The 23,411-nt window shown below is 41.2% G+C and overlaps 1 protein-coding gene across 1 annotated transcript; it reads left to right on the top strand.

Moving 5' to 3' along the window:
* The first annotated feature begins 12,183 nt into the window (after positions 1–12,183).
* On the top strand, positions 12,184–19,347 carry LOC140808602 (protein ALTERED PHOSPHATE STARVATION RESPONSE 1-like). The gene is made up of 4 exons (XM_073165716.1): positions 12,184–12,294; positions 12,411–12,625; positions 12,727–12,931; positions 18,526–19,347. Exons 2-4 carry the CDS (start codon positions 12,551–12,553, stop codon positions 18,624–18,626), a joined length of 381 nt encoding a protein of 126 aa, XP_073021817.1. The 5' UTR covers positions 12,184–12,294; positions 12,411–12,550; the 3' UTR covers positions 18,627–19,347.
* The last annotated feature ends 4,064 nt before the right edge of the window (positions 19,348–23,411 follow it).

Genomic DNA, 23,411 nt, shown 5'->3' on the forward strand with positions numbered 1-23,411 from the left:
CTCGGATTCCATCGTAGGTCGAGCTATACATGTTTGCCTAGAAGATTTCCATGACACCGTTCCTCCACCAATCGTGAACACATATCCACTTGTGGACTTGGAGTCTTTTGTGTCAGATATCTAATTTGCATCACAGTATCCTTCCAATACTGCTGGATATTTCGTATATACCAATCCAAAGTTCATGGTGTATTTTAAATATCCAAGCACTCTCGTTAAGGCTTTCCAATGATCCTTATTTGAATTACTTGTAAACCTACTTAACTTATTTACGGAATATGCAAGATCTGGTCGGGTACAATTAGTCAAGTACATTAGACTACCGATTATCCTTGCATATTCTAGTTGATCAATAGGTTCTCCTCGATTCTTTGCTAAATGAACACTCAAATCTATAAGTGTTCTTGCCGAAGGATTGTGGAGTGCTGATCGAGCAAAACTTGCACTGTTAAACCCTTAATAAAAATATGTTTTATATGCTCAAAATTAATCGCAAGTGCACGATGTCAAGTAATAGTATAATGTACCAGAGTACGAGTATCGTTCCACTGAAGACTGTATTTAACAATTATTATTTTCAGTTATTGAACATTTAGCAACGAAAATTGATTTGATTGTTTTAACACTACTATTTTCGAACAAATATGCAAATAAAAAGATTCAATAATTAAATGATGAAAGATGATATCTAAAATGGATGATTAAAATTCAATGAGAAATGGATTTGTTGGGAATATCGGTTCACCTACCCCTCGTTAATTAATTAATTTATTCGATAATGATCATATGCTTCCGACAGGTTTCCTATTCAATTGAACACACTCTCTCGAGCTATGCAAAACTAATTCTACTCAATGAAGTAATTAAATGTCTTTAATTATTTATCAAGAGTGAATCGCATTTCGATCTATGAAATCCCCTAGTTTTCGACCCTAAGGACTATGACTATCGACGCGTATCCAATTTCATATATCTATGCAAATTGTAGATCCACGGATTATACTACTCGTTCCTATCACAAGTTATTCTCTCGAACTCACTCGCAATATACAGACGTTGTTAAAGTTAGCTATGCTCTAACAACACGATAAAACAATAGTATAATCAAGAATAACACAACAATCGAAATATAAATTAATTCAAATCAACGTTCGGGGTAGGATCCCCTTAAATCCCAACAAATAATAAAAGTTTAGCTCCTCGAATTCATGTTAAAACTAAACAAAACAAAGTTTAAAGAAGAGAAACTAAGTCAGAAATACTAGGCGTGACGAAAATCGCAAATACGACGCCCGAAAATCTTCAAATCTTCAACTTCAGGCGCAAAGTGCTCTCCAAGGCTTGTGGCGGCTCTCAATGAAGTCTGAATGATGTAAAATCGTGCTTCCAACCCCTACCATATCATCCACCTTCAGAAAATAAGGAAAAGAATCGTCCACAAATCTTTCCAAAATTAAACGTACCGCTCGAGTGCCACATCTTCGGTAAATCTGCTTGGAGGATGCGGCCTCTCGCGCTCGGGCGGTAGAGAATTACCGCTCGAGCGCCACATCGTCTGTACTTTTCTCTTCTTGGATCCCTGCTCGCGCCCGAGCGGTAGAAAACAACCGCTCGAGCGCCGACCTCTCTGGATTTCTCTTTGGCCTTTTACCTCTCGCGCTCGGGCGGTACAATTTCACCGCCCGAGCGCCAACTCTTCTGCACATTATCTTCTTGACTTGGCACTGGGCTCCGATTTTAGTTTTTTCCGGTCATTTTTCCTGCAAATTCGTCACACCCAAGTGAGACATGATCACATGCAAATGTTTACTCTAAAATGAACAAAATGTGAATGAAATATACGCATGCACCGTGCAAACACACACACACTAATGCAATAAAACACGTAAAACCCACACCTATCAACCCCCTCATACTAACTTTTTGCTTGCTTTCAAGCAAAATAGGTTACAGACCACAATCAAAACACGAAACAAACACAAAACGAAGGTATTAAAATAACGAACTGATGTCGAAGTAGCAAACTGACATCTCCTGCCTCAGCGGGTCTATGAACCATATCCAATTAGTCAAATCACAAAATTTATCAATACCCCTTGCAAAACACCTTATAGCCTTTTGATATGACCATGAAGTGTGGTCGTGTGTGTGTACTGTGGGTTTCACTAGCTTGTGCTTCAGACAGTTTTATTCAAATCTTCAACTTCAGGCGCAAAGTGCTCTCCAAGGCTTGTGGCGGCTCTCAATGAAGTCTGAATGATGTAAAATCGTGCTTCCAACCTCTACCATATCATCCACCTTCAGAAAATAAGGAAAAGAATCGTCCACAAATCTTTCCAAAATTAAACGGCGCTCGGGCGGTAGAATATTACCGCTCGAGCGCCACATCTTCGGTAAATCTGCTTGGAGGATGCGGCCTCTCGCGCTCGGGTGGGAGGGAATTACCGCTCGAGCGCCACATCGTCTGTACTTTTCTCTTCTTGGATCCCTGCTCGCGCCCGAGCAGTAGAAAAAAACCGCTCGAGCGCCGACCTCTCTGGATTTCTCTTTGGCCTTTTACCTCTCGCGCTCGGGCGGTACAATTTCACCGCCCGAGCGCCAACTCTTCTGCACATTATCTTCTTGACTTGGCACTGGGCTCCGATTTTAGTTTTTCCGGTCATTTTTCCTGCAAATTCGTCACACCCAAGTGAGACATGATCAGATGCAAATGTTTACTCTAAAATGAACAAAATGTGAATGAAATATACGCATGCACCGTGCAAACACACACACACACTAATGCAATAAAACACGTAAAAACCACACCTATCAACCCCCTCATACTAACCTTTTGCTTGCCCTCAAGCAAAATATGTTACAGACCATAATCAAAACACGAAACAAACACAAAACGAAAGTATTAAAATAACGAACTGATGGCGAAGTAGCAAACTGACATCTCCTGCCTCAGCGGGTCTATGAACCACATCCAATTAGTCAAATCACAATATTTATCAATACCCCTTACAAAGTACCTTATAGCCTTTTGATATGACCATGAAGTGTGGTCGTGTGTGTACTGTGGGTTTCACTAGCTTGTGCTTCAGACAGTTTTATTCGAGAATCATGCGAGTCACCGAATCGACAGTTCAACGCCAGTTTCTCTATCCTGAGTTCCGTTTCTATTTGTGACCAACAAGTAAACACAAAGCGGCAAAATTATCTGGTTGTATGAATTGGAGAGTCAATACCCATGAGTTTTCAAGCGGCTCAAAAAATGGGAAGTACACTGATCATTTTTATTATGCACTTGTCAGAATTTTTTCTGACATTCCTCAACGCCTTACATCTCCATCTTTTTAGTCTCGGGATAGGATTTCATCCCTTTTGGCTCCCCCACACCTTACATCCCCTTTTTTTTCCACAACAATAAACATTTTTTTTTCTTTTTTTTAGTACATAATTTTCTCATGTGTACTCCCTAGGTTCTGAATATAAGGTGTTTGCTTTTAGATGGCCTGGGGATGGCTTTTGAGACTCTATGCACGATTGGGACAAAGAGGATTTTAGGTATGCTTTGATTATCTACTCGAGTTAATGCTACCGGATGGTCACTCCTATCAACCGAAACTCATTCAAGTGCAACTCGCATATCATGTCTCTTTCAGTTTCTCCCACAGATGTTTTAAACTTGATTGTCGTTCACACAACTACCAAAATCCATTTTTATGTGCATATGAAAACATACCATTCACCAGGGGATTCATACGAGTGATACGACTAAGCAACATGTGATTCATTTATCACATAATCATCATTGGCTACCAATTTACTTGTTTCACGATCAACTGACACTCATGCAAGAAAATTACGAAAGACAACAAATACGAATACGAAAAACGAGCACGCCCTCATACTAAAAGTGTGCAATGTCCCCATTGCACAAAAGACCCAAAACATAAAAATGCAAACACGAATGTAGACTCATAAACACAAAAGCTAAAAAACAAGCTAGACTGAAACAACGGTAAGAAAGAAAAAAAAGCAAGCAGTAAAGAAATAAAGGTGCAAGGAAGGGGAAACAGTGAACTCCCCTGATCAAGGCTCCTCATCGTCGTGCTCTGGCGGTGGCACTCCTGCCGCATCCCCTGATGAAGATAGTCGTACTGAAACTGGGGGGGGATAAATGGTGGACATGGTGGTATAGTCCCTGGGTCTATGCCTCCGTGGATTAGCATGGTGCGCATCATGGAGTCGAGATGTGCAAGATAGGTCGCCACGTTGTTGTTGACCTGTTCCTGGTGAGCCATGAAAGCCAGACTCTCATCCATTTTCTCGTTCTGAGTGCGCCTGCGGGGCTGTGGGCGACGAGGGACAGCAGCGCTGGATCCACTGGCTTTCTCCGCCTGAGTGGGGAAGTCCACCCGTCGTTTTGCCCTTTTTAGCTGTTCATCCTCCTGACAAATTGGCTTCATCGGTTGAAGCCACTCCTCGTCGTCCCGGAAATGTACCCCAGCCCGTGCACACAATTCAGATATGATCGTCGGAAAGAAAAGACCAATGTGGCTGTTGTGAGCACTCAACATGATCTGAGAAGCTATAAGTTTGCCCACATTTATGGTGTATCCTTGGGTCAATGCAAAAAGTATCTCGCTCTTATGCGAGACTGGCATCATTCTTCGGGCCACAAACAAATACCACAGGGCAATTTCAGCTTTCAAGTATTTCTCGTCAAAGCAGCTTGGTGGTCCGCCCAATGGTTTCCACATTGCACCCGGATGACATAGAGTCTCGATAATCAAGGTGTAGTTGGGATCAGCCACTAACGCCTGGAAGTTAGAGTCATCAACCTCAGCCAATCCTAAGAGGGAGTTTATCGTAGCTGAATCAAACGGCACAAGCTTTCCTCTAACAAATGCCCTACTATCAGTTCGTTCATCGGCATTAGCGTAGAATTCCCTAACCACAGACACCACGGCCGCCTTAGGTGGCTCGCTAAATTTTTCCCCTCCTCTTCTTTCCAAGTCCACAAGAGTAGGCATGTATCTATCGTCAAAGGTACGACGAAATCCCCTTTCGGCAATGAGGTTTTTATGTATTTTGGCATGTTCATATCTATCCCTAGCCGCCGCATTCACGAAGTGTGTTCTATCAAACGAGGAGGAAGAAGAAGAACCGGGGTTACCTCGTTGTTTCTTTGGAGCCATGGTGTTGGCGGAGACGATGCCTTGAATCGGAGAAGATGACCGAAGTGATGAAAATTCTTGTTTCCCTACGAAGATTGTTCCATCTTGCCGAGTATTTGAGTAGGGATTGAAGTCCTGCACATGAAAATCGAAGAAGGTAGTGAGGTGGATTTAAGGATTTGGGGGAAATGTCTGCGCAGAATGAAACGGGAAAGGGGAATTCGCGTCTTTAAACGCAGGCGCGCTCGAACGGTAGAAAAATACCACTCGAGCGCCGAGTTCTCGGGAAAAATTTAATTTGGGGCAAGCATGCGCGCTCGAGCGGTGCTTAATTACCGCCCGAGCGCCGACCTCTCTGGATTTTTGTTAAAAATAAGTCGTCGCGCTCGAGCGGTGACTAATTACCTCCTGAGCGCCGAGGTCTCTGGAAATTTTATTTTATTTATTTATTTATTTTTATTTTTTTGAAATAAAAACAAAACAATAGTAAAAGACTTGACAAGAAAGAAAAATCAAATTAAATGCAAGAGAAGGGAAAGAAAGGTAGTTCTCAATTTACAGTCGAGAGCTAGACTGTCGGCCGGTCTCAGTTTGAATTGTCTTGGAACCGGGTGATTCCAAGTTGTGGCTCAATTATGCCACCCATGTAGTGTTTCAGTCGTTGGGCATTGACCGTGAATGTCCCATCCTTCCCATCGTGCAGTTCCACGGCTCCCGACGGGTATACTTTAGAAATCACGAATGGTCCAGACCATCGTGACTTCAATTTTCCAGGAAACTGTCGCAACCGGGAGTTATAGAGTAAAACATTGCCCCCTTCCTTGAATTCCCTCTCGATGATCCGCTTGTCATGGGCCTTCTTCGTCTTTTCTTTGTATGACAGTGCAAGATCATATGCAAGGTTCCGGAATTCCTCTAACTGATCCGGTTGCAGCAGACGTCGTTCACCTGCATCAGTAAAATTAAAGTTCAATGCTTTTGTGGCCCAGTATGTTCGATGCTCTAGCTCTACAGGTAAATGACATGCTTTACCAAACAACCTATATGGTGTAGTGCCTATAGGTGTTTTAAAAGCAGTCCTATATGCCCAAAGAGCATAATCTAACCTCACCGATCAATCTTTCCTACTGACACCTACAACTTTCTCCAAAATTCGCTTTATCTCGCGGTTTGACATTTCCACTTGAACGCTCGTTTGGGGGTGATATGGGGTAGAGATCTTGTGTGTGACACCGTATTTGCTCAAAAGTTTTTCAAAGAGTTTGTTGCAAAAATGAGTGCCACCATCACTAATGATTGCCCGTGGTGTCCCAAATCTGTTAAAAATATTTTTCTTCAAAAATTTCAGGACCACTTGAGCATCATTAGTGGCATAGGCTTCTGACTCGACCCACTTAGACACATAATCAACCGCAACCAAGATATATTTTTTCGTGAACGAACTGGGAAACGGTCCCATGAAATCTATCCCCCATACATCAAAAACCTCACACTCAATAATATTATTTAAAGGCAATTCATGACGGTTAGAGATGTTACATGTCCGTTGGCATCTATCACATGCTAGCACATAAGAATGAGCGGTATTTTTCTACCGCTCGAGCGCGCCTGCGTTTAAAGACACGAATTCCCCTTTCCCGTTTCATTCTGCGCAGACATTTCCCCCAAATCCCTAAATCCACCTCACTCACTTCTTCGATTTTCATGTGCAGGACTTCAATCCTTACTCAAATCCTCGGCAAGGTGGAACAATCTTCGTAGGGAAACAAGAATTTTCATCACTTCGGTCATCTTCTCCGATTCAAGGCAGCATCTCCGCCAACAACACCATGGCTCCAAAGAAACAACGAGGTAACCCCAGTTCTTCTTCTTCCTCCTCGTTTGATAGAACACGCTTCGTGAATGCGGCGGCTAGGGATAGATATGAACATGCCAAAATACATAGAAACCCCATTGCCGAAAGGGGAATTCGTCGTACCTTTGACGATAGATACATGCCTACTCTTGTGGACTTGGAAAGAAGATGATGGGAAAAATTTAGCGAGCCACCTAAGGCGGCCGTGGTGTCTGTGGTTAGGGAATTCTACGCTAATGCCGGTGAACGAACTGATAGTAGGGCATTTGTTAGAGGAAAGCTTGTGCCGTTTGATTCTGCTACGATTAACTCCCTCTTAGGAACGACTGAGGTTGATGACTCTAACTTCCAGGCGTTAGTGGCTGATCCCAACTACACCTTGATTATCGAGACTCTATGTCATCCGGGTGCGATGTGGAAACCATTGGGCGGACCACCAAGCTGCTTTGACGAGAAATACTTGAAAGCTGAAGTTGCCCTGTGGTATTTGTTTGTGGCCCGAAGAATGATGCCAGTCTCGCATAAGAGCGAGGTACAAAAGGAACGAGCGGTGCTACTTTTTGCGTTGACCCAAGGATACACCATAAATGTGGACAAACTTATAGCTTCTCAGATCATGTTGAGTGCTCACAACAGCCACATTGGTCTTTTCTTTCCGACGATCATATCCGAATTGTGTGCACGGGCTGGGGTACATTTCCGGGACGACGAGGAGTGGCTTCAACCGATGAAGCCAATTTAGCAGGAGGATGAACAGCGAAAAAGGGCAAAACGACGGGTGGACTTCCCCACTCAGGCGAGGAAGCTGGTGGATCCAGCGCTGCTGTCCCTCGTCGCCCACAGCCCCGCAGGCGCACTCAGAACGAGAAAATGGATGAGAGTCTGGCTTTCATGGCTCACCAGGAGCAGGTCAACAACAACGTGGCGAACCATCTTGCACATCTCGACTCCATGATGCGCACCATGCTAATCCACGGAGGCATAGACCCAGGGACTATACCACCATGTCCACCATTTATCACCCCTACCAGTTTCAATACGACTATCTTCATCAGGGGGATGCGGCAGGAGTGCCACCGCCGGAGCACGACGTGGAGGAGCCTTGATCAAGGGAGTTCACTGTTTCCCCTTCCTTGGACTTTTATTTCTTTAGTGCTTGCTTTTTTTTCTTTCTTACCGTCGTTTCAGTCTAGCTTGTTTTTTAGCTTTTGTGTTTATGAGTCTGCATTCGTGTTTGCATTTTTATGTTTTGGGTCTTTTGTGCAATGGGGACATTGCACACTTTTAGTATGAGGGGGTGGTCGTTTTTCGTATTCGTATTTGGTGTCTTTCGTAATTTTCTTGCATGAGTGTCAGTTGATGGTGAAACAAGTAAATTGGTAGCCAATGATGATTATGGGATAAATGAATCGTATGTTGCTTAGTCGTATCACTCCTATGAATCCCCTGGTGAATGGTATGTTTTCATATGCACATAAAAATGGGTTTTGGTAGTGGTGTGAACGACAGTCAAGTTTAAAACATCTGTGGGAGAAACTGAAAGAGACATGATATGCGAGTTGCACTTGAATGAGTTTCGGTTGATAGGAGTGACCATCCGGTAGCATTAACTCGAGTAGATAATCAGAGCATACCTAAAATCCTCTTTGTCCCAATCGTGCATAGAGCCTCCAAATCCATCCTCAGGCTATCTAAAAGCAAACACCTTATATTCAAAACCTAGGGAGTACAAATGAGAAAATTATGCACTAAAAAAAAGTGTTTATTGTTGTGAAAAAAAAAGGGGGATGTAAGGTGTGGGGGAGCCAAAAGAGATGAAATCCCATCCCGAGGCTAAAAAGATGGAGATATAAGACGTTGAGGAATGTCAGAAAAAATCTGACAAGTGCATAATGAAAATGATCAGTGTACTTCCCATTTTTTGAGCCGCTTGAAAACTCATGGGTATTGACTCCCCAATTCATACAACCAGATAATTTTGCCGCTTTGTGTTTACTTGTTGGTCACAAATAGAAACGGAACTCAGGATAGAGAAACTGGCGTTGAACTGTCGATTCGGTGACTCGCATGATTCTCGAATAAAACTGTCTGAAGCACAAGCTAGTGAAACCCACAGTACACACACGACCACACTTCATGGTCATATCAAAAGGCTATAAGGTACTTTGTAAGGGGTATTGATAAATATTGTGATTTGACTAATTGGATGTGGTTCATAGACCCGCTGAGGCAGGAGATGTCAGTTTGCTACTTCGCCATCAGTTCGTTATTTTAATACTTTCGTTTTGTGTTTGTTTCGTGTTTTGATTATGGTCCGTAACATATTTTGCTTGAGGGCAAGCAAAAGGTTAGTATGAGGGGGTTGATAGGTGTGGTTTTTACGTGTTTTATTGCATTAGTGTGTGTGTGTGTGTTTTCACGGTGCATGCGTATATTTCATTCACATTTTGTTCATTTTAGAGTAAACATTTGCATGTGATCATGTCTCACTTGGGTGTGACGAATTTGCAGGAAAAATGACCGGAAAAACTAAAATCGGAGCCCAGTGCCAAGTCAAGAAGATAATGTGCAGAAGAGTTGGCGCTCGGGCGGTGAAATTGTACCGCCCGAGCGCGAGAGGTAAAAGGCCAAAGAGAAATCCAGAGAGGTCGGCGCTCGAGCGGTTTTTTTCTACCGCTCGGGCGCGAGCAGGGATCCAAGAAGAGAAAAGTACAGACGATGTGGCGCTCGAGCGGTAATTCCCTCCCACCCGAGCGCGAGAGGCCGCATCCTCCAAGCAGATTTACCGAAGATGTGGCGCTCGAGCGGTAATATTCTACCGCCCGAGCGCCGTTTAATTTTGGAAATATTTGTGGACGATTCTTTTCCTTATTTTCTGAAGGTGGATGATATGGTAGAGGTTGGAAGCACGATTTTACATCATTCAGACTTCATTGAGAGCCGCCACAAGCCTTGGAGAGCACTTTGCGCCTGAAGTTGAAGATTTGAAGATTTTCGGGCGTCGTCTTTGCGATTTTCGTCACGCCTAGTATTTCTGACTTAGTTTCTCTTCTTTTACATTTTATTTTGTTTAGTTTTAACATGAATTCGAGTAGCTAAACTTTTATTATTTGTTGGGATTTAAGGGGATCCTACCCCGAACGTTGATTTGAATTAATTTATATTTCGATTGTTGCGTTATTCTTGATTATACCATTGTTTTATCGTGTTGTTAGAGCATAGCTAACTTTAACAACGTCTGTATATTGCGAGTGAGTTCGAGAGAATAACTTGTGATAGGAACGAGTAGTATAATCCGTGGATCTACAATTTGCATAGATATATGAAATTGGATTCGCGTCGATAGTCATAGTCCTTAGGGTCGAAAACTAGGGGATTTCATAGATCGAAATGCGATTCACTCTTGATAAATAATTAAAGACATTTAATTACTTCATTGAGTAGAATTAGTTTGGCATAGTTCGAGAGAGTGTGTTCAATTGAATAGGAAATCCTGTCGGAAGCATATGATCATTATCGAATAAATTAATTGATTAACGAGGGGTAGGTGAACCGATATTCCCAACAAATCCATTTCTCATTGATTAGATATCATCTTTCATCATTTAATTATTGAATCTTTTTATATGCATATTTGTTCGAAAATAGTAGTGTTAAAACAATCAAATCAATTTTCGTTGCTAAATGTTCAATAACTGAAAATAATAATTGTTAAATACAGTCTTCAGTGGAACGATACTCGTACTCTGGTACATTATACTATTACTTGACATCATGCACTTGCGATTAATTTTGAGCATATAAAACATATTTTTATTAAGGGTTTAGCAGTGCAAGTTTTGCTCGATCAAGTTTTTGGCGCCGTTGTGATCGAGCAAAACTTGCACTGTTAACCCCGAGTTTTTCATATCAAAATGTTTTTTCAACATTTTCTTAGTACTTATAATCAATTCATGATTATTTCCCATAATTAACATGTCATCTACATAAAGGCAAACAATTACATATATGTTTTCATTACCTTTAATGTAGACGCACTTGTCACATTCGTTGATTTTAAAACCATTTGATATCATTGTAGTATCAAATTTTTTATGCCATTGTTTAGGTGCTTGTTTGAGTCCGTATAGAGACTTGACAAGTTTACACACCTTTTTCTCTTGTCCGGGTACAACAAACCCCTCGGGTAGTTCCATATAGATTTCCTCTTCCAATACTCCATTTAGAAAGGCTGTTTTAACATTCATTTGATGAATCTCAAGGTCATGCAAAGCTGCCATGGCTATGAGAACATGAATGGATGTGATCCTCGTAACTGGAGAGTAGGTGTCAAAGAAATCATATCTCTCCTTTTGTCTAAACCCTTTGGTAACCAATCGAGCTTTATATTTATCTATAGATCCATCTTCTTTGTATTTTCTTTTAAGGATCCACTTGCATCCTAAAGGTTTACAACCCGGAGGAAGATCAACTAACTCTCATGTATGGTTGTACATTATGGAATCTATTTCACTTTTGATTGCTTCTTTCCAGAAAGGAGCTTCTGGATTTGATAGAGCCTCTTGAAGAGTTCTTGGTTCGCACAATATGGCACTAGAAGTACCAGTAACAAAGTTACCGAGTTTTGATGTGAGCAAGGCCAGAGAATTCCTCGTCAATGAGGATTCAATCATTCCATCATCAGAAAGAGTAACATTAGAAACCAAGTTTGTTAATGGGGAGAATAATAACTCTCCTGATCTATCACAATTTAAACAGATATCTTCAAGATTTGTCCTTTTGAATGATGTGAACATAACACCTGTCAAAAGTGAATTTGAAGAAAAGATGGCAACTAAGGACATCTTTTCTAGCATGAAAAATATCGAACATCTTTTCTTCAAGGCATCTGAATCCGGTGAAGAAGTTCCCCGAATGCTTGAAGCGCATAAATTTCATTTCAGTCCAGTCTACAGAGGGAAAGTAAGTAAATATATCAGTGTTCCTCTCACACATTTTTACATTCGCATTTTAGAGTGATAGTGTTAGTGTTATTTTAGGACAATAATGAGATTTCAATAGTCTTTGCAATGGGGCAATCATATATGCTGATCTTTGAGATATACTTGGAGAATAGAGGATCGTTAGATCCTCAACTTTCTCAATGATTCATCTCTGGTACAACGGTGAAATTCAAAGAAAAAGTGTTGTATTTTCGAGGTGGAGCGGTTGCCTCTCCATTAATAAGATCTTGTTTCTCTTGTGGGGATGATCCAAGTGAGATTCAAGAAGGTAGTTCTGTCCAACTTTATCAATTCATTGTAGTTTTTCAGTCGTCCCAGCATTAGGAATCTTGTCGTTGTCATTAACTTATGAAATTGTTTTTCGGTTTTATTTCTTTTGTTCAGAGCCTCCTCAAAATTCCGTGAAGTACTTGACATGGCTCCGAACAGCATCATCTCATTATGTTTCATCACAAAATATTGTAGATGCAAATTCCTTTGACAATACGGTTGATCTTAGTAAAAATATTTTTGACAATATCTGTATGGTATCTGGTAGTCATGCCTCAACCTTGGACAAGCTTTATGCATGGGAGAAGAAGCTTTATGATGAAGTAAAGGTATGCTTTTCCATATCATCACAATGTCTATTTTTCGGTGTAATATCCTATTGAATAACTGCTGCTACTGAATCTTTTACAAGGATATTTCACCTTTTCAGGCTGGCCAGGTGCTTAGAAGTAATTTTGGTCAGAAGTGCAAGTTTCTCCTACTGCAAGAATCACGAGGACAGAGTACGGAGAAAGCCCGTTATGTAGTCAAGGATCTACATTCAAGAATTCGAGTTTCTGTTAACATAGAACTAACTCTATCTCAAAGAAAATCGAAGAAATTAGAGACGAGGAGCATCAGCCCCAACTCGAGGAGTTAATCGACGGGTGAGCATTTGTCAATATTTTCATTGAAAATTATACACAAAAACTTTTAAAATAGTGAAACTCGTCCCTCCTCCCCTTGGGTAAAAGAATATGCAAAGTCTAAATTGTCATTGTCTCCAAATATAAAGTATGGGACTCCCCATCATTTCAGTTCTATTTTGAATCACATATCAATTCAATACACCTTTAGTCACCCAACCAGTTATCTGTTTCGGTGGTCCTGCCCCTACAGAGGGCAACATCTGATTAATCATTGAGATGCAACAACTATTGCTACCTTGTGGTTATCTATATAGCATAAGGATCAACTCATGAGGCTTAACTATTTTCCAATTTAAATATTTGAGTGAGGAAGCTGCCAAAAGTTATAATTTTTGGCATAATATATATAAAGCATTCGAGCCTCCCGTTACTAATTGTTCTTGTTACCGATGACAGACTGATTAGAATGTGGGAAACGATGCTGGAATGTCACAATCTTCAATTTCACATCGCAACGATATCGCAGCGCCCTGGAAGCACAATGCCCAGTGTTGACTCAGATTCACAAAGACAGATGACAATTATATTAGTTATATTATATTAGTAATATTATATTTATTAGTGCCTAAGGATATTTTAGTCTATTTACTTTCATTGTAAACCTTAACTATATAAACTCTTTAGGTTGTTTCTACGGTTCAATAAGAAACCCTATTCTTCTTCTCCCTATGTTATCATGGTATCAGAGCCGCCCTATAAATTTGTTTGAAGTTTTGAGAGACTGTTAATCCAGTCTATAGTTATTGGGGATCGAATTACGTTTTTCGGATTTGAAAAGAAGAAGAAGAAAAAGAAGGGGATTTTTCGGATTTTCGGATTTTTCAGCAGCAGCAGAACGAGAATTGCGATCTCTCACGTTTCAGCCGTTGGATCGTCTTGAAATTTTGACAGTTGGTTTAGAACATACAGAGGTAAATTCTGAACGGTGGAGATCGTTTTTTCTGTTTTCTAAGACTGTTCGGTTAGGGAAAAACGAGACTGCAATTTGAGGTTCAGAATTTTCGGTTTTTCAGATTTTTCGCTTTGATTTGTTCTCACTTTGTTTGATTGGATTTTGTCAATATTTGGATTTTTCGAATCTGTTGATTTGGTTATTTGGGGATTTAAAATTTCTGTTGATTCAAGAATTTCAGATTTGGGGATTTATTCTCTGTGTCTATTTCATTATGGCTAGTCGTAAGGATGATTCCCTTCAGTCGATTAGTATTCAATTGGATGGTAAAAACTACACGTATTGGAGCTATGTTATGAAGAATTTTTTGCGTGGAAAATCTATGTGGAACTATGTTACAGGTGTGCGGGTTAAACCTACAGACGACCAGGCAAACGATTATGCGGCCTTGGTCGACAATTGGGAGGCTGATAATTCAAAAATTATTACGTGGATTAACAATTCTGTTACTCACTCTATTGGTGTTCAGTTGGCTAAGTATGAGACGGCTAAAGAGGTATGGGATCATCTGGCTAGATTGTATACGCAGTCTAATTTCGCCAAACAGTATCAATTGGAGTCAGATATTCGCGCACTTCAGCAGAATGATATGAGTATTCAAGAGTTTTATTCTGCCATGACTAATCTCTGGGATCAGTTGGCTCTCACTGAGTCTGCAGAGCTGCGAGCATTTGAACCGTATATTTCTCGTAGAGAAGCCCAACGTCTGGTACAGTTTTTGATGGCCCTTCGGAATGATTTCGAGGGATTGCGTGGGACAATTCTACATCGTTCTCCTCTTCCATCTGTTGATTCAGTGGTTAATGAACTGTTAGCAGAGGAGATTCGGCTTAAGTCTAAAGTAGATAAGGTGTCTGTCACAAATACGACTCCATCCGTCTTTGTTGCTCCTCAACATTCTCCACCTAGCAACCAAAACAGATTAGCTCCTAAGGTCTCTCTGGATGAATGTGCTTTCTGCAAAGGGAAAGGTCATTGGAAGGCTCAGTGTCCGAAATTGCTAAGTAAAGGCAAGCAACAGCAGCAACAACGACCACCACAACAACAACGCCCGTCGCAGACTGCTCCATGGTCGTATCGCCCACCTCAATCCAACAATGCAGTTGTTGCCCCGTCTTTGGATCCATATATGTTTGAGCAGTTTCAGCAGTTCCTTACTTCACAGTCTCATGCCATGTCAGCCTCCTCTCCTAAAGGTTTGCCTTTGTCTGCTAATTCAGGTAAAACGTCTCCCTTATGGATCTTAGATTCAGGCGCTTCTCATCATATGTCTCCTGATATTGATTCTTTTACGTCTGTTACTTCTGCTCCCTCTTTGTCTGTCATGACCGCCGATGGTACTCCAATGCCATTGGTAGGAATTGGCTCTGTTAACACATCTCGTGTATCTCTATCAGATGTATACCATATTCCTAGTCTAACCTTAAATCTTGCATCTGTTGGTCAATTGTGTGATTCTGGTCTCTCAGTTCTTTTTACTTCTACCAATTGTTGTGTTCAGGACCCGCAATCTCAGAAGGTGATTGGGACAGGCCGTAGGGAAGGGGGACTCTATGTTTTGGATGAGCTCCAAATATCAGATATTGCTGCTTCTAGTGTGGATTTGTCGTCTTTTCGTTTGAGTTGTTCGTCTTCTGATTTTTATCTTTGGCATTCTCGTTTGGGTCATGTTTCTGCGTCTCGTTTAAATTTTTTGTTGTCTACAGGAGTTTTAGGTCATTTATCCAGTCATGATATTTCTGATTGTCGTGGTTGTAAACTGGCTAAATTTTCAGCCTTGCCTTTTTATAAAAGTATTTCTTTGTCTATTGCGCCATTTGATCTTGTGCATTCTGATGTGTGGGGACCCTCTCCTGTATCCACCAAAGGGGGTTCCAGATATTTATGTTTCGTTCATTGATGATTTCACTCGTTATACTTGGGTTTATCTTATGAAACACAGGTCTGATTTTCTTACCATATTCAGTAACTTTAGAGCTCTTGTGAAAACCCAACATTCCTCTGTCATTAAACGTTTTCGGTGTGATTTGGGGGGTGAATACACTTCTAACAATTTTTCTCAGTTACTTGCTTCTGATGGGACTATCCACCAAACCTCGTGTACAGACACTCCTCAACAAAATGGTGTTGCTGAAAGGAAGCATCGTCATCTTGTTGAAACAGCTCGTTCGTTTTTGTTGTCAGCCGAGGTTCCAAGTGAGTTTTGGGGGGAGGCAGTACTTACAGCTGCTTATGTGATCAATAGAATTCCTATATCTCATAATTCCGGTTTGTCCCCTTTTGAAAAGTTATATAGTCATTCACCTGATTATTCATCGTTGCGCGTCTTCGGTTGTACTTGCTTTGTTCTCCGACCACATGTTGAGCGTAATAAATTGTCTCCTCGGTCCGCCTTATGTGTCTTTTTGGGTTATGGTGTTGGTCAAAAAGGATATCGTTGTTTTGATCCAGTTAGTCAAAAACTATATGTCTCGCGTCATGTTGTGTTTTTAGAGCATATTCCCTTCTTTTCTGTTCCTGCTAGTTCTCATCACATGACACGGTCAGATTTAGTTCGTATTGACCTCTTTGATACCGACCCCGGCGAAGTTCTATCTGATACTTTGGTTCACGAGGCATCCACCTCTCATGCCCCTACTCCTACGACCACCCAGTTATCGGATGAGATTGCGGACGATCCTCCTCTGCGTCAGTCTACTCGTACTCGTAAGTCTACTAAACTCCCTGATTTTGAGTACTCATCTTATTCTACTTCCTTTGCTTCTTTTGTTGCCTCTGTTCATCGTCTTTCCGAGCCTTCATCCTATAGAGAGGCAGTTCGTGATCCTCTTTGGCAGGCTGCTATGGCTGAGGAACTTACTGCTCTACACCAGACTCATACATGGGATTTGGTTTCGCTGTCGTCTGGAAAACATACCATTGGTTCTCGTTGGGTGTATAAGATTAAAACCAAATCCGATGGATCTATTGAACGATACAAGGCCCGACTTGTTGCTAAAGGCTATTCCCAGGAGTATGGCATGGATTACGAAGAAACTTTTGCCCCTGTTGCAAAAATGACGACCGTTCGAACTCTGATTGCAGTTGCTTCTGTTTGTCAATGGAAAATATCTCAGATGGATGTCAAGAATGCCTTCTTGAATGGTGATCTTCATGAGGAAGTTTATATGACACCTCCTCCCGGTGTAGCTCATCAACCTGGTAAAGTTTGCAAACTTCGCAAAGCTCTTTATGGTCTCAAACAAGCACCACGTGCCTGGTTTGAGAAGTTTTCCATAGTGATCACTTCGTTTGGCTTTCTTCCTAGTCACCACGATTCGGCATTATTTGTTAAGCGTACAACGGCTGGTCGTATTCTATTATCCTTGTATGTTGATGACATGATAATTACTGGTGATGATTATAAAGGTATTGAGTCTTTGAAGTCTGAGTTGGCACGTTGCTTCGCTATGAAAGATTTGGGTGTGCTACGTTATTTTTTGGGAATTGAGGTTGCCTATTCTCCAAAAGGCTATCTCTTATCTCAATCAAAGTATATAGCTGATTTGTTTGAGCGTACTCGACTCACTGACAACAAGATTGTTGATACTCCCCTTGAGACTAATGCTAGATACTCTCCGTCGGATGGCACTCCTTTGACAGATTCCAGTCTCTATCGTACCATTGTAGGCAGTTTGGTTTATCTTACTGTGACTCGCCCAGACATTGCGCATGCTGTTCATATGGTTAGTCAGTTTGTCACTGCTCCTACTACAGTTCATTGGGCTGCCGTTCTTCGTATTCTCAGGTACCTTCGGGGCACTCAGTTTCATAGTCTCTTGTTCCCTTCTACGTCTTCGTTAGAGCTGCGTGCTTATTCTGATGCGGATTGGGCTGGTGATCCTACGGATCGCAAATCGACCACTGGATTTTGTATTTTCCTCGGTGACTCGCCTATTTCGTGGAAGAGAAAGAAACAAGATGTCATATCTCGCTCTTCTACAGAAGCAGAGTATCGTGCCATGGCCTCGACTACCTGTGAAATCGTTTGGTTACGCCGGTTGCTTGCTGATATGGGTATTTCTCTTTGTCACCCAACTCCATTACATTGTGATAATCAGAGTGCTATTCAGATTGCACACAATCCAGTTTTTCATGAGCGAACCAGACATATCGAGATTGATTGTCATGTCACTCGCCACCACCTACAGATCGGCACCATCACATTGCCATTTGTTTCTTCTCATCTGCAAATTGCTGATATGTTTACAAAAGCACTTTCGGCTTCGCGCTTCCGTTTCTTGTCTGACAAACCTCAATGCTTATCGCTGCAGCATCGTGAGTTTGAGGGGGAATATTAGTTATATTATATTAGTAATATTATATTTATTAGTGCCTAAGGATATTTTAGTCTATTTACTTTCATTGTAAACCTTAACTATATAAACTCTTTAGGTTGTTTCTACGGTTCAATAAGAAACCCTATTCTTCTTCTCCCTATGTTATCAAATTAATCTGGAAAATGAACTGAATTCTCTATTATCAAGCTTCACAAAATGGTTAGGCATGGTTAGGCGCAAAGAAGATATACATCGAAGCAATAGATAAGTGGCTCTTAAAATGTTTGTTGCTTCCACTGAACACTTCCAAGAGGAACAAAAGAATGAAACCTCTACCCATAAGAAACTTCGCCCCCACCCAGATACATGATATGCAGCGCTTGGTTGGAGATGATCGATGAATTACCTTGTAAAGTAGTTGTTGATTCGTTCAAAGATTTAGCAGCATAAGTTGCTCACTTCTTGCCCCATCAATAAAAGAGTAGCGTGAACAGTGCGAATCGCTCTTACACAACATCCTTGTCAGATCGACCTGATGGTAATCATGGTGTCAATATGTCTAGAGAGACGGTTTTTTGGGATCATGTGGCTGTGTTTGATCGATTTTGTACGAGGTTGGTGGGTTTTCTTGGCAGTTTGAACAGCTTTGCAGAGTGTTCAGTGAAGAAGTTTGCTGAACTCCAGAATCAGGAAGCCAAGAATAATCGTGAACACTTGATCAAGTTCCAACAGAAGGAGATTTCGTCTGAATTTTAGAGCTACAGATTTTGGGAAGGCTGCAAAAATAAATGATAAATAATGCGTAGATGTAAAATGGTTGGTTTATCGAGTTATCTGTACATTATGAGGAATAAAACAAGGGTAGCTTCCCGGTAATGGGATTGGATTTCAAATGAAAGAGCTCAAGATACGTCCAGGACTTTATGTGTGTTAGCTAAGCGATAAGTGGTGGAAATAAATTAAGTCGATACACGAGCTTTTCGAGATCTTTGAAATTTTATTTATCGAATCTGAGCTGATCTTGGAAAATCACGACTATTGGGTGAATGACAACGACTAGTTTATATTTATGTATTTTCAAGCTCTGGGAATAAAACTTTTTTAAGATTGTAATTGTGTGAATAATATTTTTGAATATGAATCCAACAACCCATGATGCCATTTATGAAACAAAATCCAACAAATAGTATTTCATTGTATGTTATTCAAATCACATATATATGGAGTATACCACCAAAATTAGCCACACAACAAATGTATGTTCATTGTGAGCAAATTATCTACCACAATCTCACACTATAGTCGCATTTTGTGGAGACGATCTTAGCCTTCTCATCTAATGTATTTGTCACTATGTCGCATTTCACCCTAACGGTAAATTTCCAGGTCTTGGCCGACCCCACCTTCAGCTTCACCGGCGCCTTCCGTCTCACCGCAAACGGCACCGTTCCTTGACTCTGCTCGTTGCTCAACACCGTCCTGACAGCGGCGCCCACAACGACATTGGATCCTGTCAGATTTATCTGGATCATCGTAGTTGAAAGTTTCGTTTCCACAGTGTATGAAAAAAATACGATTGAGTGTTACGTGTATCAGATTGTAGGTGTTGTCTGTAGGTGTTGTAACACTCACGACAACATGCAGCGGAAATTTTAGTTTAACACATTAACACATAACTTAATTGAAAAACAATATGCGAGACAAGATGTAAATTATGCACAAGTACCAAGTACTTGTGCGATGCCTCAGGGCAAAACAATTCACTAGAAAAACTTGTAAGTTTACAAAAACCGATACTAGTGAAAGACTAAAACAACTCCCTCATATAGGCGAGTGACAAATTGCATCCTATACTTCTAACAAACCGTATAACCAAAAACTCAAAGGATGCATCAACTGAGAAGTGAAAAATCTTCATAAATCAGCACACTAATCAAAACAGTGATTAGGTGTTGTCTTCAAATGTTGTCAGCACTTCACAGTGACACAATAACGATGGCACGAGATATCTTTGAACTCAGAAATTCTTCGTAGCAGCTTCGTCTCTCGCACGCCGAAAATATTAAATCTCATCTCTATATATATCATCTCTTCGCAAACCCTATTAAGCATAGAAAAAGAGTTTATTAGGAAACAAACTCTTTTAAACAAGGATATCACATCTTAGAGATATTTTCACTTCTAAAAGATATCATCTATCATATCAATCCTAGATTTATATCATATATTAAATCGTATATCTAGAAAGGCAAAATACTAGAGATATTCAACTAAGGAAAGAATATCAAGGAATAAATTCCTTTCAATCTCCCTTTTTTTGCCTTTCTGGACAAAACAAATCAAAGATGGTTATATGGCTCAACTCCCCCTGAGTTAACACGCTCAACTCCCCCTGAGTTAGCAACCCAGTCTTTCAGCCAACTTCTGTTGACTCCCCCTGAAAACAAGCGTGGTTAAAAACAGATGTTGTGTGACAGATGTTGCAACATTCAATGTATAACATTCAAATCAAATCAGGGCAGATCATAAAACAATTCGAACAACTATTATCATCACTCATTACTGCCATCATCATCATCTGCTACAGTATCCACATCCTCATCAGCAACATCAGCCTCATTAGCAACATCCTCATCATCAGAGTCAATGTCAACATCATCTGCCTTGTTTACACCACTGGGACCAGCAGCATCAGCATCCACTCCCCCTTTTTGTCCAGAATGGAGACTCACAGCAAGTAAAAGCTCATAAGCTGCCACTTGGTTTTCATAATGATCGATGGTCTTTTGAGCATTGTCAATCTGTTGGCGAGCAAATTCCATTTGTTGTCGACCATAGGTGATTTGATCACGAATGTATGAGATAGCGAGTGTAACATAACCAGCAGGAGGTGCAGGTGGCAGGTTAGTCAAATCAGGCATAGAATCAGATGTTGTTTCAGCAGTGTGGCCAACATTGGCAGCAACACTCAAATCCACCCAAGGTAAATCGAATTTTCTGGTGCCTTTCAAGTAAGCTGGTGAAATCTTTAGGGAATCACCAACGGGGCAGAGGTCTTCATCAATGTTCGCAATGAACCCTTGAGATTCCAAGATGGCATAGATTAACGATGGGTAAGGCAGCTTAGTCTTCTTGAAGTCCCCTTCAGCATATTGCAATGTATTCTGGAATATCAGCTTCCCAAAGTTAAAGGCACGACCTGTGCCAATAGCAAACAACACAAGGGCCTGCGATCTGGTCACCGTAGATGAATTTGTTGATGGAGTCCAATTCCAGATCGAGGTCTTGTACAAGACAGAGTAGAAGGATGTGAGTTTGGCAGCACTCATCTTCTTGGGATGGTCAGGGAACACTGTGGTCATGCCACCAGTGAGTACAGAAATGACAGCATGGATGTCAGGTATTTCTTCACCCTCCTCAACATCAGGAGTATGGTAGAATGCATTGAGCACCGAAGGTGAGAAGTTGTAGATGCGATCACGAACATAGACTCTCCCATACTTCGCCGAGTCTTCATCTGCCACACTTCTCAAGAGATTGCAGTAAAATTCCAACACAGCTCGGCGGCAGTAGGGCATCACAGTGGTGACAGTGGATAGCAGCTTTCGCTTCTTCAAGAATGCGATCAGATTATATTTCCCATACGCGTCAACATCAATGTTTTTCTCCTCAATCAGCTCTCGAGAAATAAATAGAGGCCACAATTCCAGAGCAGACTCAGAATAAAATTGGGGCGAGAACGACTTACTGAGATCATAGTCAATAGAGTCAGTGTTGTCCTTGGTGTCGGCAACATCCTCGGCAACACCTACATCAGCAGCAGCAACTTCCTCGGAAGACTCACTTTCATCAGACCCACTATCTTCCGATTCACCATCATCCTGTTCCTCAGACTCAAAATCAGATACCGAGGATGAGGAGGAATCAGTGGCAGCTCCAGGCTGATTTTGTTCAAATTCCTGCATCATTTCGGGGTCAGGTTCATCTTCATCAGGAATCGTTTTCTTGGCGGCCTTTTCATCTTTAAGTTGAGCAAGAAACTCGGCCAAAGATTTTTCATCTTCCTCAGGTTCGGCAGAGGGTTCTTTCTCAGCAACATTTTGAGGAGCAGTAGCATGGGTTTTCTTTTGAACACCAGAGGTATCCTTAGCAGCAATTGTTGGTTTGGGGCGAGCCACCAACTCAAAATCATCATCAGCAGAGTCATCTCCTGATGAGAAATCAGGATCCAAAAGATTTGAGGGAGTAGTGGTTCGAGATTTCTTGACAGGAACGAAGTCGGGATCAAACCCTGCTTGTCTCTTGGATCTTCGCGGCATAGGTGCAGGGGGAAATACCTTGTTCAGGGCTTCAAAATCTGGTGGATTCTCAACATCGATTTCATTCCCAGTTTCACCCGGGGCGATAATTTCCAAAGGAGTCGGTTGTTCGGGTACAACCACAATTTCCATACCCACAACACCGATTTCGGCTGTGGGTGTTGTGTCAGGTGATTTGTCGTCCATGCTAGCAGCCATTTCACTCCTGATATCTTGAGGGTCGAATCCAGCCATCTGAAAATCAAGAAAGAACGCAGTAGAAAACTTCGAAATGCACAATAGATTACTGTGGGCCGAGAGAAATTGCGCAGAGAGGATGAACAGTGAGGGCAGAAGATATTTTAGAATGGGAGGGAAACAATAATTAATTAAATCAATCAACACCCATTCTTATATGGTTAACCACTATCCTCCAACGGTAACATCCTATTGAGCCGAAACTTCAGCACCTTTCCAAACCAGTTTTTACACAACGGTAACTTTCTGAAACAGTGCAATCATGACAAAAAAATCAGACAGTATTAAACGCCACGTCAAATTAACCCCACAAACAGTTAGAGATCAAAAAAATTCAAAATTAGGTGGATTAGGGTTTTCTTCGTATTTCATGAATTAAAAACTGATAGCCCACTAGTTGTGATAAATTCACAAAAACATCAGAAAGAATGTCTTAAATTTATGCCTAAAATATGATTAAAAATAGATGCACAGGCATGTGATCAAACTGTGATCAGTCTGTACTTGGGTGTTGGCAACACTGACTGGCAACACTCCCAAATTGTACTCAAACTTCCTAGAACATTTTGAATTCAGACATGGTAGCTCCCACTCTAGAA

The sequence above is a fragment of the Primulina eburnea genome, chromosome 13, assembly GCF_022965805.1.
Source record: "Primulina eburnea isolate SZY01 chromosome 13, ASM2296580v1, whole genome shotgun sequence".
NCBI classification, from domain to species: Eukaryota; Viridiplantae; Streptophyta; class Magnoliopsida; order Lamiales; family Gesneriaceae; genus Primulina; species Primulina eburnea.